The sequence below is a fragment of the Ranitomeya variabilis genome, chromosome 2 (genome assembly GCF_051348905.1).
Source record: "Ranitomeya variabilis isolate aRanVar5 chromosome 2, aRanVar5.hap1, whole genome shotgun sequence".
In the NCBI taxonomy this organism is placed as follows: Eukaryota; Metazoa; Chordata; class Amphibia; order Anura; family Dendrobatidae; genus Ranitomeya; species Ranitomeya variabilis.
In genome coordinates, this window is record NC_135233.1 from 75,293,868 (window position 1) to 75,314,476 (window position 20,609).

Below are 20,609 nucleotides of genomic sequence, written 5' to 3' on the forward strand. Positions count from 1 at the left end.
TTCCCGCACCGTTTTTGCAAAATCCACAGGTAAAATGTGCTGCGTTTTACATGCGTATTTACCGCGGATTTCCTGCTTTTTTGTGAGGATTTCGCCTGCATTTTTACACCTGCGGATTCCTATACAGGAGCAGGTGTAACATGCTGCAGAATCCGCACAAAGAATTGACATGCTGCGGAAAATACAACGCAGCGTTTCCGTGGGGTATTTTCAACACCATGTGCACTGCGGATTTGGTTTTCCATAGGTTTACATGGTACTGTACAACGCATGGAAAACTGCTGTGAATCCTCACCGTGTGCACATAGCCTGAGAGTGAGAGAGAGGCCAGAACGAGGCTCCCATAGACTCACATTGATTAGTGACCTCTGCGCTTCTCCATGAAACACTGGAGCCGCGGACAGGTCACAAACTGCAGGAGACGGAGCCGAGCAGAGACTAAAACAGATGAAAATGCCAGAAGGTGAGTATCAGACAGGGGGCAGGGGACGGGGATATTCAGCACCGCTCCAGCAATGAAATAAAAATTAATGCTGGAGTGGTGCTGTAAATGTGATGCAGCTCTTGGTTACTGTATGCGGGCTCCTTATACTAATACTCATAAAAGGCCCAGGTGGTACCAGTTCATAGACACCAAACATGTCTAGGTTCTTTCTTATCTAAGTGGTGAAAAAAAATTCCAAACTTTGCTAAGAAAAAAAAATTGCGTCATTTTCCAATACCCGTAGCGTCTCCAATTTTTGTGATCAGGGGACGGGTGAGGGCTTATTTTTTGCGCACCGAGCCGTCGCTTTTGGTGCAGATACGTTCTTTTGATCACCCGTTATTGCATTTAAACGCAATGTCGTGGTGACCAAAAAAAGTGATTCTGGCGGTTCAAATTTTTTTCTCACTACGTCGTTTAGCCATCAGGTTAATCCTTTTATTTATTGATAGATCGGGTGATTCTCAACGTGGCAATATATGTTAATATGTATATATTTGAATTTTTTATTGTATTATTTTGAATGGGGTGAAAGGGGGGTGATTTAAACTTTTATAATTTTTTATTTTTTTCATATTTTTTAAAACATTTAATTTTTACTTTTGACATGCTTCAATAGCCTACATGGGAGGCTAGAAGCTGGCACAACTCGATCGGCTAAGCTACATAGGAGTGAAGCTCAGATCGCTCCTATGTAGTTGAATTCTTGCATTGCTATGAGCGTCGACCACAGCAATCCAGCATCAACAACCATAGAGGTAGTTAAATGCTGCTGTCAGCATTTGACAGCGGCATTTTACTAGTTAATAGCGGCTGGTGAATCGCGATTCCACCTGCCGCTATTGCGGGCACATGTCAGCTGTTCAAAACAGCTGACATGTCTCTGCTTTGATGCGGGCTCACCGCCGGAGCCCACATCAAAGCAGGGCATCTGACCTTGTATGTACTATCCCGTCCGAGGTCAGAAAGGGGTTGATACTGTATATTCCAAGATGAGTGCTGTGAGATGACCAGCTTTCAGGATATGTGCCCACAATCAGTAACTTCTGCGGGTTTGACGTTGCATATTTATGCAGTGTCAAACCAGCAGCAGCCAGATGTTACAGCATTAGTGGATGGGATTTCTAGAAATCCCATGTCCACTATGCGTGCACTGAGGTCCGCGGAGACGGACATGAGGCGCGTCTTTCCAGACTGCAGCAAGTAAATTTCTTTCACAGAGGCACTAGTCCCTGCAACAGAAATTACATCAATAGAATGTTTTGGATGCTTTAAATCCGCACAGTTCAGTGAACACATGCGGATTTACCTTCATTAAAGAGAAGGAAGCGCTTTGGAAGCAACAAACATATGCTGCGTCCAAAGCACTGCTACTTCCAAATCATGGGCACCCGGCCTCAGAGTTGTTAATGCTACATGAGTTTTGTGTGTGGCTACTAGTGAAGAGCGAGTAAACTGAGTACTCAGGTTTCCCAGAGCATGCTCGTGTGGTCTCCGAGTATTTTGGCGTGCTCGGAGATTTAGTTTGTGTTGACACAGCTGCATGATTTGCAGCTGCTAGACAGCCTGAATAGATGTGGGGATTCCCTAACAAACAAGCAACCCCCACATATATTCAGGCTGTCCAGAAGCCACAAATCATGCAGCTGTGTCGACAAAAACTAAATATCCAAGCACACCAAAATATTTGGAGGACACCCGAGCATACTCGAGAACACCCAAGCAACGAGTATACTCGCTCATCATCACTAGTGGCTACCCAAAAGCTGTGAGGCAGGTCACAGTGTGTTGAGAGTTTTGCAAGTCACGACAATGTTTAGTTTGTTTCCTGAGAAATTGTAATGCTGGAGATTTTGCCATCTCATTTAGAAGAAAGAAAACAACACACATTTACATTGAATTACACCATGAAAATTGACATTTACATTTTCCACATTCAGCAGTAACAATGCTCTAATTTTTTTCAGCTTTATTGGATGCATTATTTTTAGCCTGGTGCCTGCTACTACCATAGCCCACTCACAATATTCTCGCCATGGATTTTTCTAAATAGCCCACACAAAAGCTGTAGAAAGTACCGACCTCGGCAAAGTGGCCAACTTACCATAGTCACATTCTGGGAATTCTGCCAGAATGAACATTAATATATTTTTTTTATTTACTCGTGTAGGATTTTATGTCAAGTATAGAAGAAAAAAATTAAGTCTGGGAGAAAAAAAAAATACAGTAAGATATTACAGCCTGAACTTTACACTAAGTACAAATCTCAGCAAAACCACTGAGCAAATTCCCTAGTTACGATTGATGTTTTGTTGTTCCAATAACATAACCCAATGGGTAAATGACTTTCCAAATGTGAATGGATTAGGCTCTGCACTTACATGTCAGGAGCTTTCATACATAATATATACTCTTAGATGTAATCACATAGATGGCTGATGTTGCCAAGTCTGTGTGTAGCGGATCAGCTTTAAACATGCTGAGCTAATGTGTATTCAATGTGATATTTTATCGCCACCAGTGCTGCTCATTCGTTTCCAGTCCCATAAAACCTCTCGCTCAGTGTTCCTGTCTCATCTAGATATGCACACATGATTAAGCCTTGTTCCTGCTTTGTACGGCACCTAGCAGATATCAGATTGCCTACTTTGTCCAGTAAATTAATTTCAGCTGTTAGTACACGATGGCAGGTTTTTTTTCACTACATGTGGAAATGATGTGTAACCTGTTAATTTTTAATGTGCACATTAAATAGTTTGTTATTATGAAGAATGACTGCAGTATAATTTTTTCGACACTTGAAAAACCGCCAACATAGAAAAAGGGTGGTGGTTAAAAACTAAAACAATATATATACGTTGATACCATAATATCATTTATCATTTTCCTTAATCCTATTCTATTACAAGTTACAATCTGAATGTAAAAAAAAATATGTTATTTCCAGCTTTCTCAGTTTTGGATATATTATAGGAGTTGTCCAGGAATATTTTGTGTTCTACTTTGGGCCTAAAAACTCAACAGGCAGGTTGTTGCTAACATGGACAGGTAGCTGCATGTTCTACCTGGTGCTGGCTCAGAGTGGTCACCAACTTCTCTAGCTGGCAATTCAATTATTTCATGTCTGTAGCTTGGAGCAAATGCAATGGTTCAAAGATGGCACAAATCTCCTACTGATGAATCAAAGACAATCACAGCCGCCGTGCCAAATCTCATACTACCTAGGACATGGACAGGCTCACATTTTGTAATGCTGCTGTCTTTCTACCAGATTTCTACTAGATTTGTTGCAGAATCCTGTCACTATCCCAGCAGATCGGCAAACAGGACATGCCGGTACTGTAATTTAGTTTTTATTTTTCACACTCATTTGCAGTTCAAACAATCCAAAAATAGAAGCAACTTATTGCCTTTACAAGCCTAGTCTAGACTGTGGCCAGAAGTATGCAAATCACATACTTGTGGTTACATGTTTGTCTGCTCCCAACACCTGCACAAGTGAATCCTCACAGTGTGTAGTGTGCGCGATGTGAGGATTCACAGATCTGCAGATACAGAGTTACCTCAGACTTGGAGCCTAAGGCCAGACAATCCCTTTAAAATAACCATGAGGGGCATGATAGATCTGTTTTCAAACTGTGTATTTTCCCTTATTTAGGGTGTTTGCAAAAATTTGAGCACACACTCTGACCGAGCTTTGAAGTGGTCCAAGCCCGATGCTATACTCTGTAGGAGTTGGCCTGGTTGGTCTCCATGCCCCAATGACTCCTCTGAGTAGTGATCCGATTTGAGTAAGTAGGATTCTGGTGTCTGTGGTGGACAATGAGGTCCTTTCTTCATGTATTCCCAGGTTTTCGGTCAAATAGCCCAACCACCCACAGGTCTAGCAGAGGCGCCAGAATGACAGTTCTGATGGATCATATATTACGGATTACACTTATTCATATTTATCATGATTTCATTAGCAAATCATTAAGGAAAAATTCAAGTGAAAGCTGATTCTTACCGTAAATTCCAGTAGAAATGCAAGGAAAAGCCTGAAACGTGAAGAAAAGAGAAGAGTTAAAGCTGTTAAGTGACATTGGCAAACTGTATAACAGCAATATCAGCAATTCATCTAATGTCTATATGTAAGAAAGCAATAAAAATTCAAGTTTGGTCAAAATTATGGAGCCCTTATAGCACCAAAAGTTTATATACCGAAACTGATCTGAGAGGTGAATACAGACCAACATTACATTTTATTACGGGGAAGTCTACTTTAGAAAACATTATGAATTTACAATTCACAACAGGTAAAGCTGAGTTAATAGCTATGCTCACCTATAAGGCTGCATTCACACACAGAGGTCATACTTTGTACTACAACAGCTCTTTGCAGCTGCGGCTTCTTATTATTTCCCTAGATAATCAATGTAAAATTTCAGAGAAACAGCTGACTTGCCATGCGGTTTTGCATGAAAAATAGCCGATTCCCTGCAAGATTAAAGTACTGTGCAGGGAAACAGAAGAAAGACCACAGCGGCACAGGGCTCTTGTGGTTAAAAGTGAGATAATAAAGACCTTACATTTTAGGGTATATATGGTAACTCATCGAGGAAGAGCATTCCTGTGAACGATAATCAGCCTGTCTAAACACTTTGTCAAACAGTGTTTTGCCTTTTGTTCGGGTTAAATTATTTTTTAATTTCCTTACAAATCACCATTTTCAGCAGCACATAGTCCTGTGTAAACAGGATGTGCTACCGAGACAATGACCTTGATCATATTAATCATTTTGTGCACACGGTAGTGTGGCAGGCTGTTTTATGACTGCCAATATGCTTACATGTTGTCAATCAGCAATCTTTTAACGATAATCTAAGTCTTCTGGGATGCTGTAGAAATTCTTACTATTCTTAGAATAATTACAATTGTCTTCTCAGCATGAGATCCAAGCTGTGAGATTGCACTCCAGAGAGACCATCCATTTTTACTGGAATGTACACAGTATGCTACTCTAGAATTTCGGCCATCTACATTTCGAGTCCCCAAGCTGGATAACAGTCATCACTGGAATAATAGGTAACAAATAAAATTGAGTGGATCAATCCGTGGGACTTGGGTCAATCAGCCAGCTCTGTTGATTAGTCACTGGATGAGAGGCTCACAAATCTTTACCTTTCAAGATCTATGGAGCACTTTTTGAATAACAGAGCTAGTGCAATGTAATTTGGGCATCATGCTACTATGATGACGATGTCACACCAGCCCAGATAATAATAAGCTGTGTCACGGATCTCATAAGAGCTTCATGAGCCTCCCGTTCAGTCGCTAGAGACTACAGATCAGGTCGGTGGACCAGAGTCCCATGAATCAATCTAGTCCCAAACTACTTATTTCCATGTCTGTTTTCAGCATGGTGCCAAACCACAACGTAAATAGGCAAAACATCAATTGACTCTAAACCCATTACCACCAACACACTGCTACTATTCCAAAATGCCCCAAAATTCTTGCTTGAGGTAGAATTCGGGCACATATGCCGTGCACCACACTAAGTATGTGTATAGACCGTTTTTATGCTTCAGTAGACAAGGCAGTGACTTATTGAGAAAGAGCATGGCCAACAATGTACCAAATAAAGCCACATTTTTGGTATAAAAAGTATTATAAAATAAACTAACCAAGAGATGGTGTAAAGTTAGACTAAAGAGTCTAAGGGTTCATTCAGGCAAACGTATTAAATGGACGGGTGCCATGCAAATAAAAATTGGACAGCACATTGACTAATGTAACTTAACAGGGTTGTTCAGATAAGAGTTTTTTCACAGTATCCATGTAAAAAAAAATGCAACATGCACTATTCTCTTCCATATCTCGGATGAGACTCACCTATTCTAGTCTATGAGTGCACAAAAAGAATTCAGATCCCATATGGATCACCTGTACAGTATCCAAGTTTTACAGATACAGTGTCATTATTAATTAAACTGGATTTGATCATGTGTATTTTAAACTGCTGATCTAAAAAAAACAAAAAACAGATGCCACATGGATGTAAAATATAGATACACTAATGGAATGTGGGTGACAATACAAATTAAAATTAGCTAAATTTTCCGGAAGAAAATCAAATGATTTTTCTTATTTTTATCTTTTCCTGGCTTTCAGGCTCGTGATGATGACTGTTTTTCGGTCCGAGCACAATTTTAAAAATCATCGGATTGCATTCAGACCAGTGTTATTCTTTGGGGTCGGGATATGTCTGATCTTTTTCTCCCCAGACAGAGTCTGTCGGAGAAAAAAAGTCGCTGCTGAGTTTGAAACAATATTCAGATCGCACTCAGCCATGCAAGTCAATGAGTTCAAGGAAATCATCTGACTACACTTAGGATGACATCTGAGTGCAGTCCAATTTCCACGGACCCACACAATGGAGAAGATGGACTTTTTTTCTCCATCTTCTCCTCATCTAAGAGATTCAAACACACCGCTCACACTCTGATAAGAATTTGACGAGAGTCTCTTTTGTAATCTACACAGTAGCGTAGCTACCGGGGGCAAAGGGGGCAGTGGCGCCAGGCCTGGTGCTCAGAGGGGGACCACCCGGAGCTACGCTACTGTAACTATATATGATACAGTTACATTCTGTGGCAGAGCAGGGAGAATCCCTGCTCTGCCACCTGGCTGCTATGGGCCCCTAAGCAGGCGGGAAGGGCCGGTGCCAGCAGTGAACTCCCCGCCTGTTATCACAGGATCAGCTGTATCGGCATCTAGCCAATGCAGCTGACCACATTGATGAGGGAAGAAGCGCTATGCTCCTTCTCCCATCATCCCCCTGTCAGCGTCTGACGACGCAGACATTGACAGGGGGCACGATGATGTCACTGCCTGGCACCCGCGGTCAGGAAGTGAGCGGAAGCAGCGCAGGAACCAGGAAGAAGAGAGGTGAGTATTTATTTGTTTTCTTTATAGGGGCTGCCTTATACTACAGAGTCTGCCTGTGGGGGTGCTGCCTTATACTACAGAGTCTGCCTGTGGGGGGGTGCTGCCTTATACTACAGAGTCTGCCTGTGGGGGGTGCTGCCTTATACTGCTATACTGCAGTCTGCCTGTGGGGGTTGCTGCCTTATACTACAGAGTCTGCCTGTGGGGAGGGTGCTGCCTAATACTATAGAATCTGCCTGTGGGGAGGGGGTGCTGCCTTATACTACAGAGTCTGTCTGTGGGGAGGGTGCTGCCTTATACTATAGAGTCTGCCTGTGGGGAGTGGGGTGCTGCCTTATACCACAGGGTCTGCCTGTGGGGGGTGCTGTCTTATACTACAGAGTCTGCCTGTGGGGGGGTGCTGCCTTATACTACAGAGTCTGCCTGTGGGGAGGGGGGTGCTGCCTTATACTACAGGGTCTGCCTGTGGGGTGCTGTCTTATACTACAGGGTCTGCCTGTGGGGTGCTGCTTTATACTATAGGGTATGCCTATGGGGTGCTGTCTTATACTACAGAGTCTGCCTATGGGGTGCTGTCTTATACTACAAGGTCTGCCTATGGAGTTGTGCCTTATACTACAGAGTTTGCCTATGGGGTGCTGCCTTATACTGGAGGGTCTGCCTATGGGGTACTGTCTTATACTACAGAGTCTGCCTATGGGGCTGCCTTACACTCTAGAGTCTGCCTATGGGGGCTGCCTTATGCTATAGAGTCTGCCTATGGGGGTGCATTAAACAATGTAGAGTAGGCCTATGGGGAGTGCATTATACTATATGGAGTCCTATGGGGGGTGCATTATACTATATTGAGGACTATCCGGTGCATCATACTATATGGAGGCTATCTCAAGGGCAGTGTGGAGATTACAGTGAGGGGCCATCTTAGTGTTTTAGCCATCAAACAGTTTGGGGGCTACTAAGGGGCCAATATACTGTGTGGGTGGTACTATACAGTGAGGGGGCATTATACTGTGTATAAAAGAGCATCATACTGTGTATAGGGGAGCTGTACAGGGGAGACTTGGGACGTTATTCAATGTTAAGTGGGCACTTGTTGTTATAGGGGAACTCAGGTTACTGTGACTATCAAAGGGGGACACAGGGCAATATGACTTTCTAGGGGGCAAAATATGGGCACTGTTTTCTAGGGCACATGCACCTGGCATTACTATAATATAGAGGGGTGCTTTAGAATTTAGAGGGTACAGAGAACCACACAACAGGTGCAGTAATAGGAACACATACGGCAGCAGCGGCTCAGCATTGGGGTATCAGCAGGATGAGGTGTTTCTGCAGATTAGGAATAGTCCCATTGGGGACAGTGCTGAAAATGTGGGCACTATTTTCTAGGGCACATGCACCTGGCATTACTATAATATAGAGGGGTGCTTTAGAATTTAGAGGGTACAGAGAACCACACAACAGGTGCAGTAATAGGGACACATATGGCAGCAGCGGCTCAGCATTGGGATATCAGCAGGATGAGAAGTTTGTGCAGGTTGGGAATAGATGGTGATGGCTGAAAATATTAGGCATGGAACGTGTCTTTGTTGTTTTCTATGCAGCCGAGTCCTGGCTGGAAGAAGTTATTGTGTCGGTCTGGGTCAGATGGAAAAGACGTGAAAAGTGTCGACTCCATCAGAATGAACGTCAGCGGTAAGTCATTATCTGTAACTGTGCTGTGATCACTTATATGTTTTGTAGGACTGGTATCTACCACTGACCATATGGCGGTAATATCCATGTTGGTCTTTATATAGAGATTATCTTCAGTAACAGCGCGGTCATCGGCTGAGGTCCTCCTCAACTATTAGGGTGCGTCACCCAGTTGTAATCAAGGTTACTTGGTTAGGGGCCCACTCAGAAGCTTCGCCCCTCTGAACCAAAACCTTAGCTACGCCTCTGAATCGACCTGATTCTCTGAGATGAGAGAATCTGCAGTTGTCTGCCCCTTACATTAAGGTGGGCCACTGTGATGAATTTGGCATATCTATCCTAATAGCTATTCAGATTTTTTCACACATTACAATATAAATAAAAGTTTTTACAATATAAACTGGAAAATCATCAGGACAGTATAAAGCATAAAACATACCCTTCTGAGTGCTCTGCTAACAAACATATCCCGTCAATGGCCTGCCAAATGTCCTTTGGCTTGCAATTTGTATAATGGGATATTATTTCGTAGGACGTATGTGACCCTACATGGTCTCAAACATAATTACTGCCTTGACTTGGAGTTCTGTCTTTTGAGTAATTACCATTAGCGAACATGATTGGAAATTTGCAGAAAGATTTGAGCTGTGTTTCTTTGGAAAGTAGGCACTATTAATAATATATGAGACATTTCATGCATGCATTTAAGAATACCAAATAGATCATAAAAGTGTGGACAAATTACTAAGTGTGTTTCATTAGTCTATTTTATCACAAATCCTGGATGCTGGAGGGATCTGAAGTTGTCACATCTAATAGTGAACCACAACACATTATACTGAATTCTGAAAGAGGTTTAACGCTGTATAACTAAAACCATGAAGACTTCTCGGCACAGACACACTGTTTAAATAATGTGGCATAATTATATGGATCGCTGACTGCAAATGGCACACAAGCAAATTCAACTATGAAGATTGGCCTAAAATTATGCTATGACTGTAAATTCTATAATCATAATTACTATGTGCCGCAACTAGTCTAACGCCGTAGTGTTGTTTTGCCATATAGTGGTATTCCAATCTCCAACATCCTATACCAATATCTAGTAGGTGTAATAATAATAATAATATTAGCTTAGGTATCCATGGTTACGACCACCCATATTGTGATAGTTAACCGTTATTGGTGGTAACCATGGATACCTAAGCTACTGCAATGCCCTGCACATGAGGTAAGTGACATAGCTTATCAAAGAACTTGACTACATTTCTAATTGGAAGTATTTGCAAATATTACTACAGCTACTACATATTGGGATAGGATCTTGGGGAAGGGAATACCCCTTTAAGTCATGTGAACAAATCATAATCTAAGGCAGTGTTCCCCAACGCCGGTCCTCAAGAGCCACCAACAGGTCATGTTTTCAGGATTTCCTTAGTATTGCACAGGTGATGGAATTATTGCCTGTGCAGGTGATGCAATTATCACCTGTGCAATATTAAGGAAATCCTGAAAACATGACCTGTTGGTGGCTCTTGAGGACAGGAGTTGGGGAACACTGATCTAAGGCTACATTCACACATCAGACGCTAAGTATTCCAGGTGAAGTCGCATCAGGTGAGTGCCATTGGTCGCTTTCCTGAAGCAGCTTTGCCACCTTGCCCGTGGCAGCTCCACAGACGGCACTTTTCTTTTGTACTTTCAAGTACAGACAGTAGTCAGCTTTCCCAGCGGAGTCTGCCCGAAAAACAAATATGTTTTTAAACTCTGAAGAAGTTAAAAAGAAATCACATAAGAAGAACATGTGCACAAAAAAGGTCATTTTATGGATTGCTTTTTTAGGCGGTTTCCACCTTTAATCTGCCTGAAAAAGATGCCGTTTGCACAAATCCTTTTTATTATTTATTATGCTTTGCTTATATAGTGCCATAATGTGAATTATAATGTTTCACAGTTCTTTACAAACATTTTCATCACTCTCCTCATTGGGACTCACAATCTAAATTCCCTATCAGTATGTCTTTGGAGTTTAGAAGGAAACCGGAGAACCCAGAGGAAACTCACTCAAACGCAGGGAGAACATACAAACTCCTTACAGATGGGATTTGAACCAAGGACCCCAGGGCTGCAAAGTAAGAGTGCTAACCACTGAGCCACAATACAGAGCTGCCCCTAGTATTCTAGTAAGAAGTTATTCTCTATGGGCTTGGCATAGATCAAGTACATTGTTCAGATATCTCTGTCAGTTCCTGAGATATTGAAAAAAGGGGCATGGGGTAGTCAGCATGATTAATCAGAGCTCTGTTGAATTGGTGGACAATTACCATATTTTTTGGACTATAAGACGCACTTTTTGGGGGCGTTCGTCTTATAGTCTGGAAGTACTTGCTCTGGATGTGGATGGGAAGGTGGGGGAGTGACAGAGCAGTAGGTCACAGGATGCAGGAGCTGGCTGCTGCTGCTAACTTCTGTGCCTGCTGCTAAAGAGAAATTAATATTCAATGCTCTCCATGCCAATGGAAATGGAGAGCAGTGAATATTTCTCTTTAGTAGCAGACATGCTGTTAGCTGCAGCTGCCGGCTTCCTTGTGTGCCCGCTACCTAAGGGAATGAATATTCACTGCTCTCCACTCCCATAGGCGGGGAGAGCAGTGAATATTTATTAATCTTTAATTGCGGGCACAGTAGCAGCAGACACCAACTTCCTGCAGCTGATCGGCTTTCACGTGTGTCCGCTATTAAAGAGAATGAATATTCACTGCTCTCCACTCCCATGAGAGTGGAGAGCAGTGAATAGTCATTCCGTTTAGTAGTGGGCACACATGAATGCCAGGCAGCTGCTACTAACACCGTGCTATTAAAGATCAGTGAATATTCACTGTGCCACACGCCTATAGTCCTGGGGAGCAGTGAGTATTCTAGCAGCTGTCCTTTGCTTGTAGACAGCACATTACATCACTGCTAAGAATTATTTATAAGCATAAATCAGCTGCTGGCATCAGAACAGGACTCCGTGAGGGAGTAAGTATAATGGTTTATGGTTATGATAGGGATGAGGGGCCATGCATACCAGGATAGGGATGAGGGGGCCATGCATACCAGGATAGGGATGAAGGGGCCATGCATACCAGGATAGGGATGAAGGGGCCATGCATACCAGGATAGGGATGAGGGGGCAATGCATACCAGGATAGGGATGAGGGGGACATGCATAACAGGATAGGGATGAGGGGGCCATGCACACCAGGATAGGGATGAGGGGGACATGCATACCAGGATAAGGATGAGGGGGCCATGCATACTAGGATAGGGATGAGGGGGCCATGAATACTAGGATAGGGATGAGGGGGCCATGCATATCAGGATAGGGATGAGGGGGCCATGCATACCAGGATGGAGATGGGGCCATGCATACGAGGATAGTGATGAGGAGGCTATGCAGGAGCTCCTACATTATGTTACTATCAGATTACAAAACAAAGTTGGTTACAGATGCTCTTTAATTACCTATGTCTCCGACAGTGCAGAGAGGGGGAGGTTCCTTGCAGTGAAATATTTTATAGACAGACATGTGACAGGAGGAGGGCAACATGGTTTAGCTCCTAAGACTCACATAAAATTTTTTATATCTATTTCTATTAACTGTAAACTCCTTTATATTTAAAATCATATTTTGTCTAATATTAAAGTCGAATTTGTAGGATTTCTTTTTTTTTTTTCTTTTTTTTGGGGGGGGGAATTTCCTTGGGGCCTCTGCATTTTTAATAGGGTAATGTTGTGTCTGTGTGTGTTGCCGATTGTGAATACTTGATTTTCTCACTAATACAGCATTTACCACAGTCTCTTTGGATGCACACATGAAATTCTGTTTATAGTTTATAGGTCTCAAAAGAGAAAATAAATGGTGCTAATAAACAGGTAAATGTTTCCCTTAAGAGATGGCATTTCTTAAATAATACCTAGATCCAGAAAAAAAAGGTCACCAGTCGAGGTTAGCGCAAACATCTGCAAAATGAAAGTCTTATGACTTCCAGGAAGTCTGAGATTAGCAATCTGCTTAATGCAAAGTTACTGATTCATTAAAATTCTTATATATCACCCCAAGGCCTTGAGATGAGTTCCTAGATTTACAATTAGGGTTCTATACTCCACTGTGGGAGTTTACAACATATTGGCCCAAAGTTAACAATCAGTTTCAGTCAGTTTGTGGTGTAAATCAAGCCCAAAAAGTTCAAAATGATGGTAAATATAATCTTTCCTGGGGAGTCACTTTGAAAAGTGCTGAGAAAAGTGGGTGAGGATTAGTAGAAATGGGCATGGCTTACAACTTTAGAAAAGTTAGAGACTTATTAATAGAAAAGTCACGTAATCTTGACTTAAATCTCCAACTATTCATAGCAGGAGTTTATTTTATTTTATAATTTTACTAAAGTTCAAAACATAGAAAATTATAAAAAGGGTAAAATGTATTTCAATAAATTTGACTCATTTATATTCTTTTTTTTTGACTATTGCATTGAAAATTCTCATTCTTTAAGGATAATGTTGAACAAGTCACAGACTGATGATTAACAGAAAAATTGCTGCTTTATGAAAAATAGGTTTGCTCAAAAATGATATATGGAAAAAATACCCACATAAAAAGGGTTGCCTCCGTCAGAGCAAAAAACAACTCTTACTTTTGTTGTGCCCAAAATAAGAAAGCATTATATGCTTTCCCGTTCATTTCAATATTATATGAGTGGCTGTATGCTGCTCCCTTCAGCGATTACAGCTTATAGAGGTCACAAAATAAAAGCTGATGTTCATTAACGGATGTTGGGAGGGCTTCATTTTAAAAAATGCAATATAACATTAGAAAAAAAGATATGGACAGCACATCCAAAACATTGATCTATTTAGTCTACGAAAAAATGTAAAAAAACATGAACATAAAGCTTTAGCTAACATTATGATGCCACATTACCATGATCCACTTGCTGGGTCAATAAGCATAAAGTTATGGAGCCATGTGACAACCACTGCCAAAACGATACAGCAGAGAGAGCAACCCAGATGCCCCTCAGTCCCATGCTATGTTAGGCTTCTTTCACACGTCCGTGTCTCCAGAACGTGTGGTGACAGTTTTCACACGTACCGGAGACACTGACATATGTAGACCCATTCAAGTGAATGGGTCTGCGCACATGTCAGTGTTGTTTCCACGAACCATGTGTCCATGGGCTAAACTCGCTGACGTGTTTTTTACCATAAGCACGATCTGCAAAATGTCCCACACACGTGCACACGGAGAACACACAGGGATGTCATACGTGTGACATGCACCAGCAACAGGGAAGAAGCGCGGTTCCCCGGCGCCGGGTGCTGAATACGCTTTCATCATTCTCCCCTGTGATCAGCGCAAGCAGGGGAGAATGAGGAGCGTTAAACAATGTGTTAAACAAGTGTTAACAATGATAGAAGGCGGAGACTGATGGGACTATTACTCCCATCAGCCTACACCTGCTGCCTCTAATAACAGTTAGTGATGAGCGAATATACTCGTTACTCGAGATTTCCTGAGCATGCTCGGATGTCCTCCAAGTATTTTTTTAGTGCTTGGAGATTTAGTTTTCATCACCGATTTACATCTGTTAGCCAGCATAAGTACATGTGGGGGTTGCCTGGTTGCTTGGGAAGTTAAACCTCCTGCCATTTGTGGTATCTTTATATTGAAGAAATTACACCATAAAGCAGTTCTTTTGTATAGTAGGTACTCACACCAATATACGCAAGATACGGCCGAGTGTCGCAGGTGAAAACCCAGCTCTGGCGCCGGCACTCCGGAGAGGAGCGTGCAGCCGCACATCAACACATGATTGCCAGAGTGCCGGCGACAGATCAAGGTTTTCACCTGCGACACTCAGCCGTATCTTGCGTATGTGTGATCCAGGCCTAAGACTTATAATGGGGTTTTGCGAAACAACACCGTGAGCACAGCTACAAAATGGTGCTATAGTTAGGCTCCCACGCCATATACTTAATCAACATAAAACTTAGCACTCAACTTGGGATGCTTGAACAGAAGAATTTATTTTGCAGTATACTCAAAATGTTTCGGTTCCACATGAACCTTCTTCAGTTACATATACGCCTACACCACGTTCTCCTAAAGTACCACGGCTGTGTTTCCCCCTTCATAGATTTATTTTGGCCCGCTGACTTCCGGTCTCATGCATCACATGAATTCCGTATAATTACCTGAAGAAGGTTCATGTTGAACTGAAACGTTTTGAGTAGGGTTCAGCAAAACGGATCGAACAAATTCAAAAATTGCTGACTTTCGGCAAAGTCGGGTTTCATGAAACCCGACCCGATCCTAGTGTGGGATCGGCCATGCGGTCGTCGATCTCCGCACCAAAGTCGCGTTTCATATGACGCTTTCACCGCCATTTTTCAGCCAATGAAGGAGGAAGCAGAGTGTGGGCAGCGTGATGACATAGGTCTCGGTCCCCACCATCTTAGAGAAGGACATGACAGTGATTGGCTTGCTTTCTGCGGCGTCACAGGGGGTATAAAGGGGCATGCATGCCGACCGCCATCTTACTTCTGCTGATCTTAGCATAGGGAGAGGTTGCTGCAGCTTCATCAGAATGAGGGATATAGTTAGGGAGGGAAGATTAACCCCAAAACCGCTTGTGCTGTAGCGATTTCCACTGTCCAACACCACCTTTTTTTTGCAGGGACAGTGGAGGCTATATTTTTGTGCATCAGCTCTGTAGCTTATTAGGCTGCCTTATAAGGCTCCCTGATAGCTGCATTGCAGTTTGCACGGTGCTGTGCAAACCAACTTAATTATTTGGGCCTACATCGGTGTTTCCTCCTCATCCTGCCCATTGCCCAGCCACTGCTAGATGAGTCTGCTGGTACGATGACCCAGACCACTACATTCCCCTTGCACTCTACACAGCCAGAATCTAACCCTGCTGAAAGTCAGGTTCCCCTTCCCGCATACTATACCATCTTACACGGGGACAAAGAGGAAGGTGCAGATGAAAGTGCAGGTTCCTTCATCAGTTGGGGGGTCATACTCATTGGCGACGTCACTGGCACAGGGCCCCTCATAGTATGCAAAAATGTCTCTGCCAGTGGGAGGCGTCACCCGCCGTCAAACACACCGCCGTACCATGAGGGGCCCTGTGCCAGTGCCAATGCCAATGAGTGAGCCCCCACTGCTTGCTCAGGATCACAGCACTTGCAAAGTTGAAATACTTACCTCTCCCTGCTCCACCGCCATGACGTATTCCGCATTTCCTGGGCCCACGAAAATCTTGAGCCAGCCCTACCCCCCCACAACTTTAGCCAAATGACCCCCAGTTTTCAATGCCTAACTATTATTATAAAGTAAATTAAGATGGACAAGCTTCAGTAATAAAAATTGATGTTTTTGGCATTAAAATGGGCACTGTAGGTGTTTTCCTATCCTCCACTCACTGCCGACTGATTCCCCATTGACTTGCATTGGGTTTCGTGTTTCAGTTGGCCCCCGACTTTTCGCAATAATCGGCCAATTTCACCCAACCCGACTTTTGACAAAGTCGGGTTTCGCAAAACCCGACTCGATCCGAAAACAGTAAAAGTCGCTTAACTCTAGTTTTGAATATACTGCAAAATTATTATTATTATTATTATTATTATTTATTTATATAGCACCATTAATTCCATGGTGCTGTAAATGAGAAAGGGGTTACATACAGAGTTATAGATATTGTTTACAGTAAACAAGTTTACAGTGACAGACTGGTACAGAGGGGAGAGGACCCTGTCCTTGCGGACTTACATTCTATGAGATAGTGGGGATAAATTCTTCTGTTCAAGTATCCCAAGTTGAGTGTTAAGTTTTATGTTGATTTTAATGGGGTTTTGTCTGGTTCCTCCAAGGCTCTAGAAGAAGACTAATGTAGATGTGAATTGCCATAATAAACATAAAAATAAATAAGGAATCTCAATAATTTAAAATGGCAGCGAACAGTGCTTTAGGCTGTGCTTAAATGTCAGGATATCATCTGTTAGTAATGGATCATATATTACAAAAAAAAAAACTTGATTCTTTATAAATAAAGAAAAAATGGATTCACTTTTGGGCCACGACTCATTAAGACAAGTTTTTCGCAAATTTGACAAGCGCGGGTCATCAGGCCCCGTCACATCTCTATCCCGCCTCAGCTCCACCCACTTTGTCAGAGCTGGGTAAAAATGGCATTAAAATGCCAAAAATCAACAAATGTTTGCACAGTGCAAAAATGTTATGCCTTTTCAAAGCTTCTTACTCCAGCGTTAATGATTTGAGGAGTCAGGGCCTTTGTTTTCCATCCATTTTAGTTACATTTTTGTAACTGATCCGTTTTTACTAAAAGGGGTCTCTGAACAGGTTTTGTGTTCTCGGCATGCACAGTGCTTACAAATCAGTTGGTCTGTTGAGACGGTCGTCCATTATGAATGATCAATTTCCCGTAGACTTAAATAATACAAAAAAATGGATCAAGCTGCTATCCGGAATGTGATCAAACAGAAGACATTTTAGGATATTTCCAGAAGCATTCTGTATTGAACAGCATGACCGACCTGTCGCAGACCATACATGTGTCCAGTATGGTGCAATGCTGGATGTGGATGGTGGCACCCGAAGGACGAGGTAGCGTGACCGCCGACCCGCAGGACCAGCGGCATGTGACCACAGGAGGATAGACTGAGGCGGGGCCAGCCAAGGGAGCTCATGGATAACTGAGCGGACCGCATCAGAGACTAACAGGAAAGGTAAGAAGTGAGGCAGCCGACAAGCACACACAGAGGGATAAACCGATACAGGCAGAAGTCAGAAAACCTAACGGGCAATACGGGTACCAAGGGCAGAGACAGAAGGGTCATCCAGGAACAAGCCAGAGTCAATCAACTATAGAACCAATAGAACAGTACCAAATCAACAGGCAAGAGCAACGTGGGGGACAAACCGGGTCAAAAAAGGATATAATCTGACACAGCTGGTGTAACAACTCTGCTGGAATCACGGCATGGCCTCTCATCTCTCACACGATCTTACCCACTGCTCCAGGCCATGATGTGGTTTCTGTTTCATGCAAGCTGCATATTCTGTCTCTCTGCTCTCTGCATGCTTCCTGGCTTGGTGCATAGGGGGCCGGCGCCTGAACTCTCTGGATCTTATAGGAATCAGGTGCATCTGTCTAATCTGTTCCTGACCAATTGCCAGGAGGCCTCCAGTATTTAGTGCAGTTTCATCCAGTGGACTGGGCTTGTGCAATGTGTTAGCTCAGTTAGTGTTTAGCTTCTGAGTTTGCCAGGCCTTGCTCTGTGTTACTCCCTCTCTGGTGGCTTTTCTCTGTGCTATTGCCTTGGTCTTTTTGTCCGCCCTCCAGGAGGCAGAATATCCTGGTCCCTGTTTCTTTGTCCTTGTTTCTTGTCTTGTTCCATTTCCTTGTCTGAACTTAGTCTTATCTCGGTCTCCTTGTTTGTGGCTTCCTTCCCTGCTGTGTCTTTCCTCGTGTTCTCAGTCTGCTTACACTCCGCACTCTTGCGGCTCTGCCTGCTCTGTACCTTTGTGGCTTTACCTCTGCTCCGCACTCCTGCGGTTCTGCTCCTTTCTAATCTGCTCATCTTCTGCTGCTGCAGTTTTCCCTTGCTGCAGCTCCTCTCCACATTCCTTGTGGCTTCGCTCTGCTTTGCTGCAGAAACCTCTCGCTGCAGCTCCTCTCAGTATTCCTTGCGGTTCTGCTCTGCTTAGCTTTTGTTGCTACACTATCTCTTGCTGCTCTACTATTCCTATCTGCAGCTTTGCATTTCTCTTCCTGTGAGAACAGGTCCCAAACTGTCCCTTCATTCTCCTTTCCTTCTGGCTTGTTTCCTTTCCTGCACCTCCAGTGTGAACAAGTCCCTACCTGTTCCTCCATACTACATATCCGTACCTGCACCTCCAGTGTGAACAGGTCCCTACCTGTTCCCTCATACACCACATCGACCAGTCCTGTGTTCTCTGCCACGCCTTCCAATCCAGTGTTCCTGCCAGTCCTGCCATTCCTGCCGTGTCTCTGCCAGCCCTGTGTTCTCTGCCGTGTCTCTGCGAGCCCTGTGTTCTCTGCTGTGTCTCTGCCAGCCCTGTGTCTCAGCTGTGCCAGCCTACTCATTTGAGTTTCAGCCATGCTCTTCTGCCAGTCCTGCCTGATGCTGGCACCAATCCTGGTGTTCCTGTCTCCCGAGTGGGATCAGCAGCCACAGCCAGACACCACCCTGGAGTAGCACCTGGCAGCTGCCTGCTGCACAAGCCTGACCTCACCATCAGAGGCTCCAGTGAAAACCCAGGCAGCTGTCATAGCCACACCCCTTCCAGGGTAGTCTGGTTTGTGGCACAGTGGGGCCACAAACCCTCCGAGCTCACGCCCACCAGTCAGGGCATGAGCGTGACAAATGGCACAAGGCACAAGTACACAAACAAACCAGGGTGAACTAACTCAGCCGAGGGCAGGAGTATAACTGACAAGGATTCAAGTTAACTGAAGCTGTAAAAAGCCCTCCCACATCCAGAGAGCGGCCACAATAATTAACCCCTGGCGTGTCAGTTCAAAACCTACCATAGGATCATGACACATTCAAATGAATGGGTGCTGTATTGGATCATTTTATTTCCACTTTTGTCTTCCCAAAACAGAAATAACTGCTGGAAAACATGAACCTAGCCTTAATCCGGTCTGTAGATTTGACATCAAGTTCTAAAAGAGAAATATCCATTTAATATGCTGGAATGTTTTATTGCATCAAGTATATTTTACATTAGGGTGATCTCAAACATGGTGGTTTCATTGTAGTTAAAAAAAAAAAAAAAAGAAAGAAAAAAGCTAGCTACACATGGGGAGTTTTAGCAAGAACAACTGAGCGCTTTAATAATTCACAAGTGGATTGTAAACCAATAATTGGAGCTTCTGGAGCTTCTAGAGCAATGCTTAAATTTACGATCCAGGCTCGGACGGGCCCATAGGGTAACAGAGAAATTCCCTGGTGGGCCCCTGTGCAGACATGGGACCCAAACCCCAATATATGGAAAGTACTTGGCATAATTCACATGATTTACTGTGTCCCGAAAAAAGCAGCATCTCATTATTCATTAACCAAACTACCTAGTTTATTATTATATATAGATATAGGTAAATTTGTGAACGAGGGTAGTGTAATATTTGTATGCAGGTGAAAATTGGGCGCCCAAAATCATTGTTACTGGTGGACCCTTGGCACCGCAGTCTGACACGGTTACCACCCATATACCATCTAAATAGTGACGAATAGAACCTTTGTGTCATTTGTATGGTACTTTATAAACACATTTAATAAAGGAAAAAAAAATCTTTTGAGGGATACATGAAATTTCTATTCACATAGGAGAGCGCTGGTCTTTAGAGTTACGATATGTAATTTCATGACCTTTAAAACCAAATGAACTGTATTTGCCTAA

General features: G+C 43.2%; 1 protein-coding gene across 1 annotated transcript in view; it reads right to left on the reverse strand.

The window, feature by feature from the left end:
- Window positions 1–20,609, reverse strand: part of MACROD2 (mono-ADP ribosylhydrolase 2) — a 2,853,334-nt gene that overhangs the window by 846,727 nt on the left and 1,985,998 nt on the right. Inside the window, exon 7 of the mRNA XM_077282574.1 lies at window positions 4,491–4,521. Coding sequence (XP_077138689.1) covers window positions 4,491–4,521 — 31 coding nt within the window. The remainder of the gene's footprint in view (window positions 1–4,490; window positions 4,522–20,609) is intronic.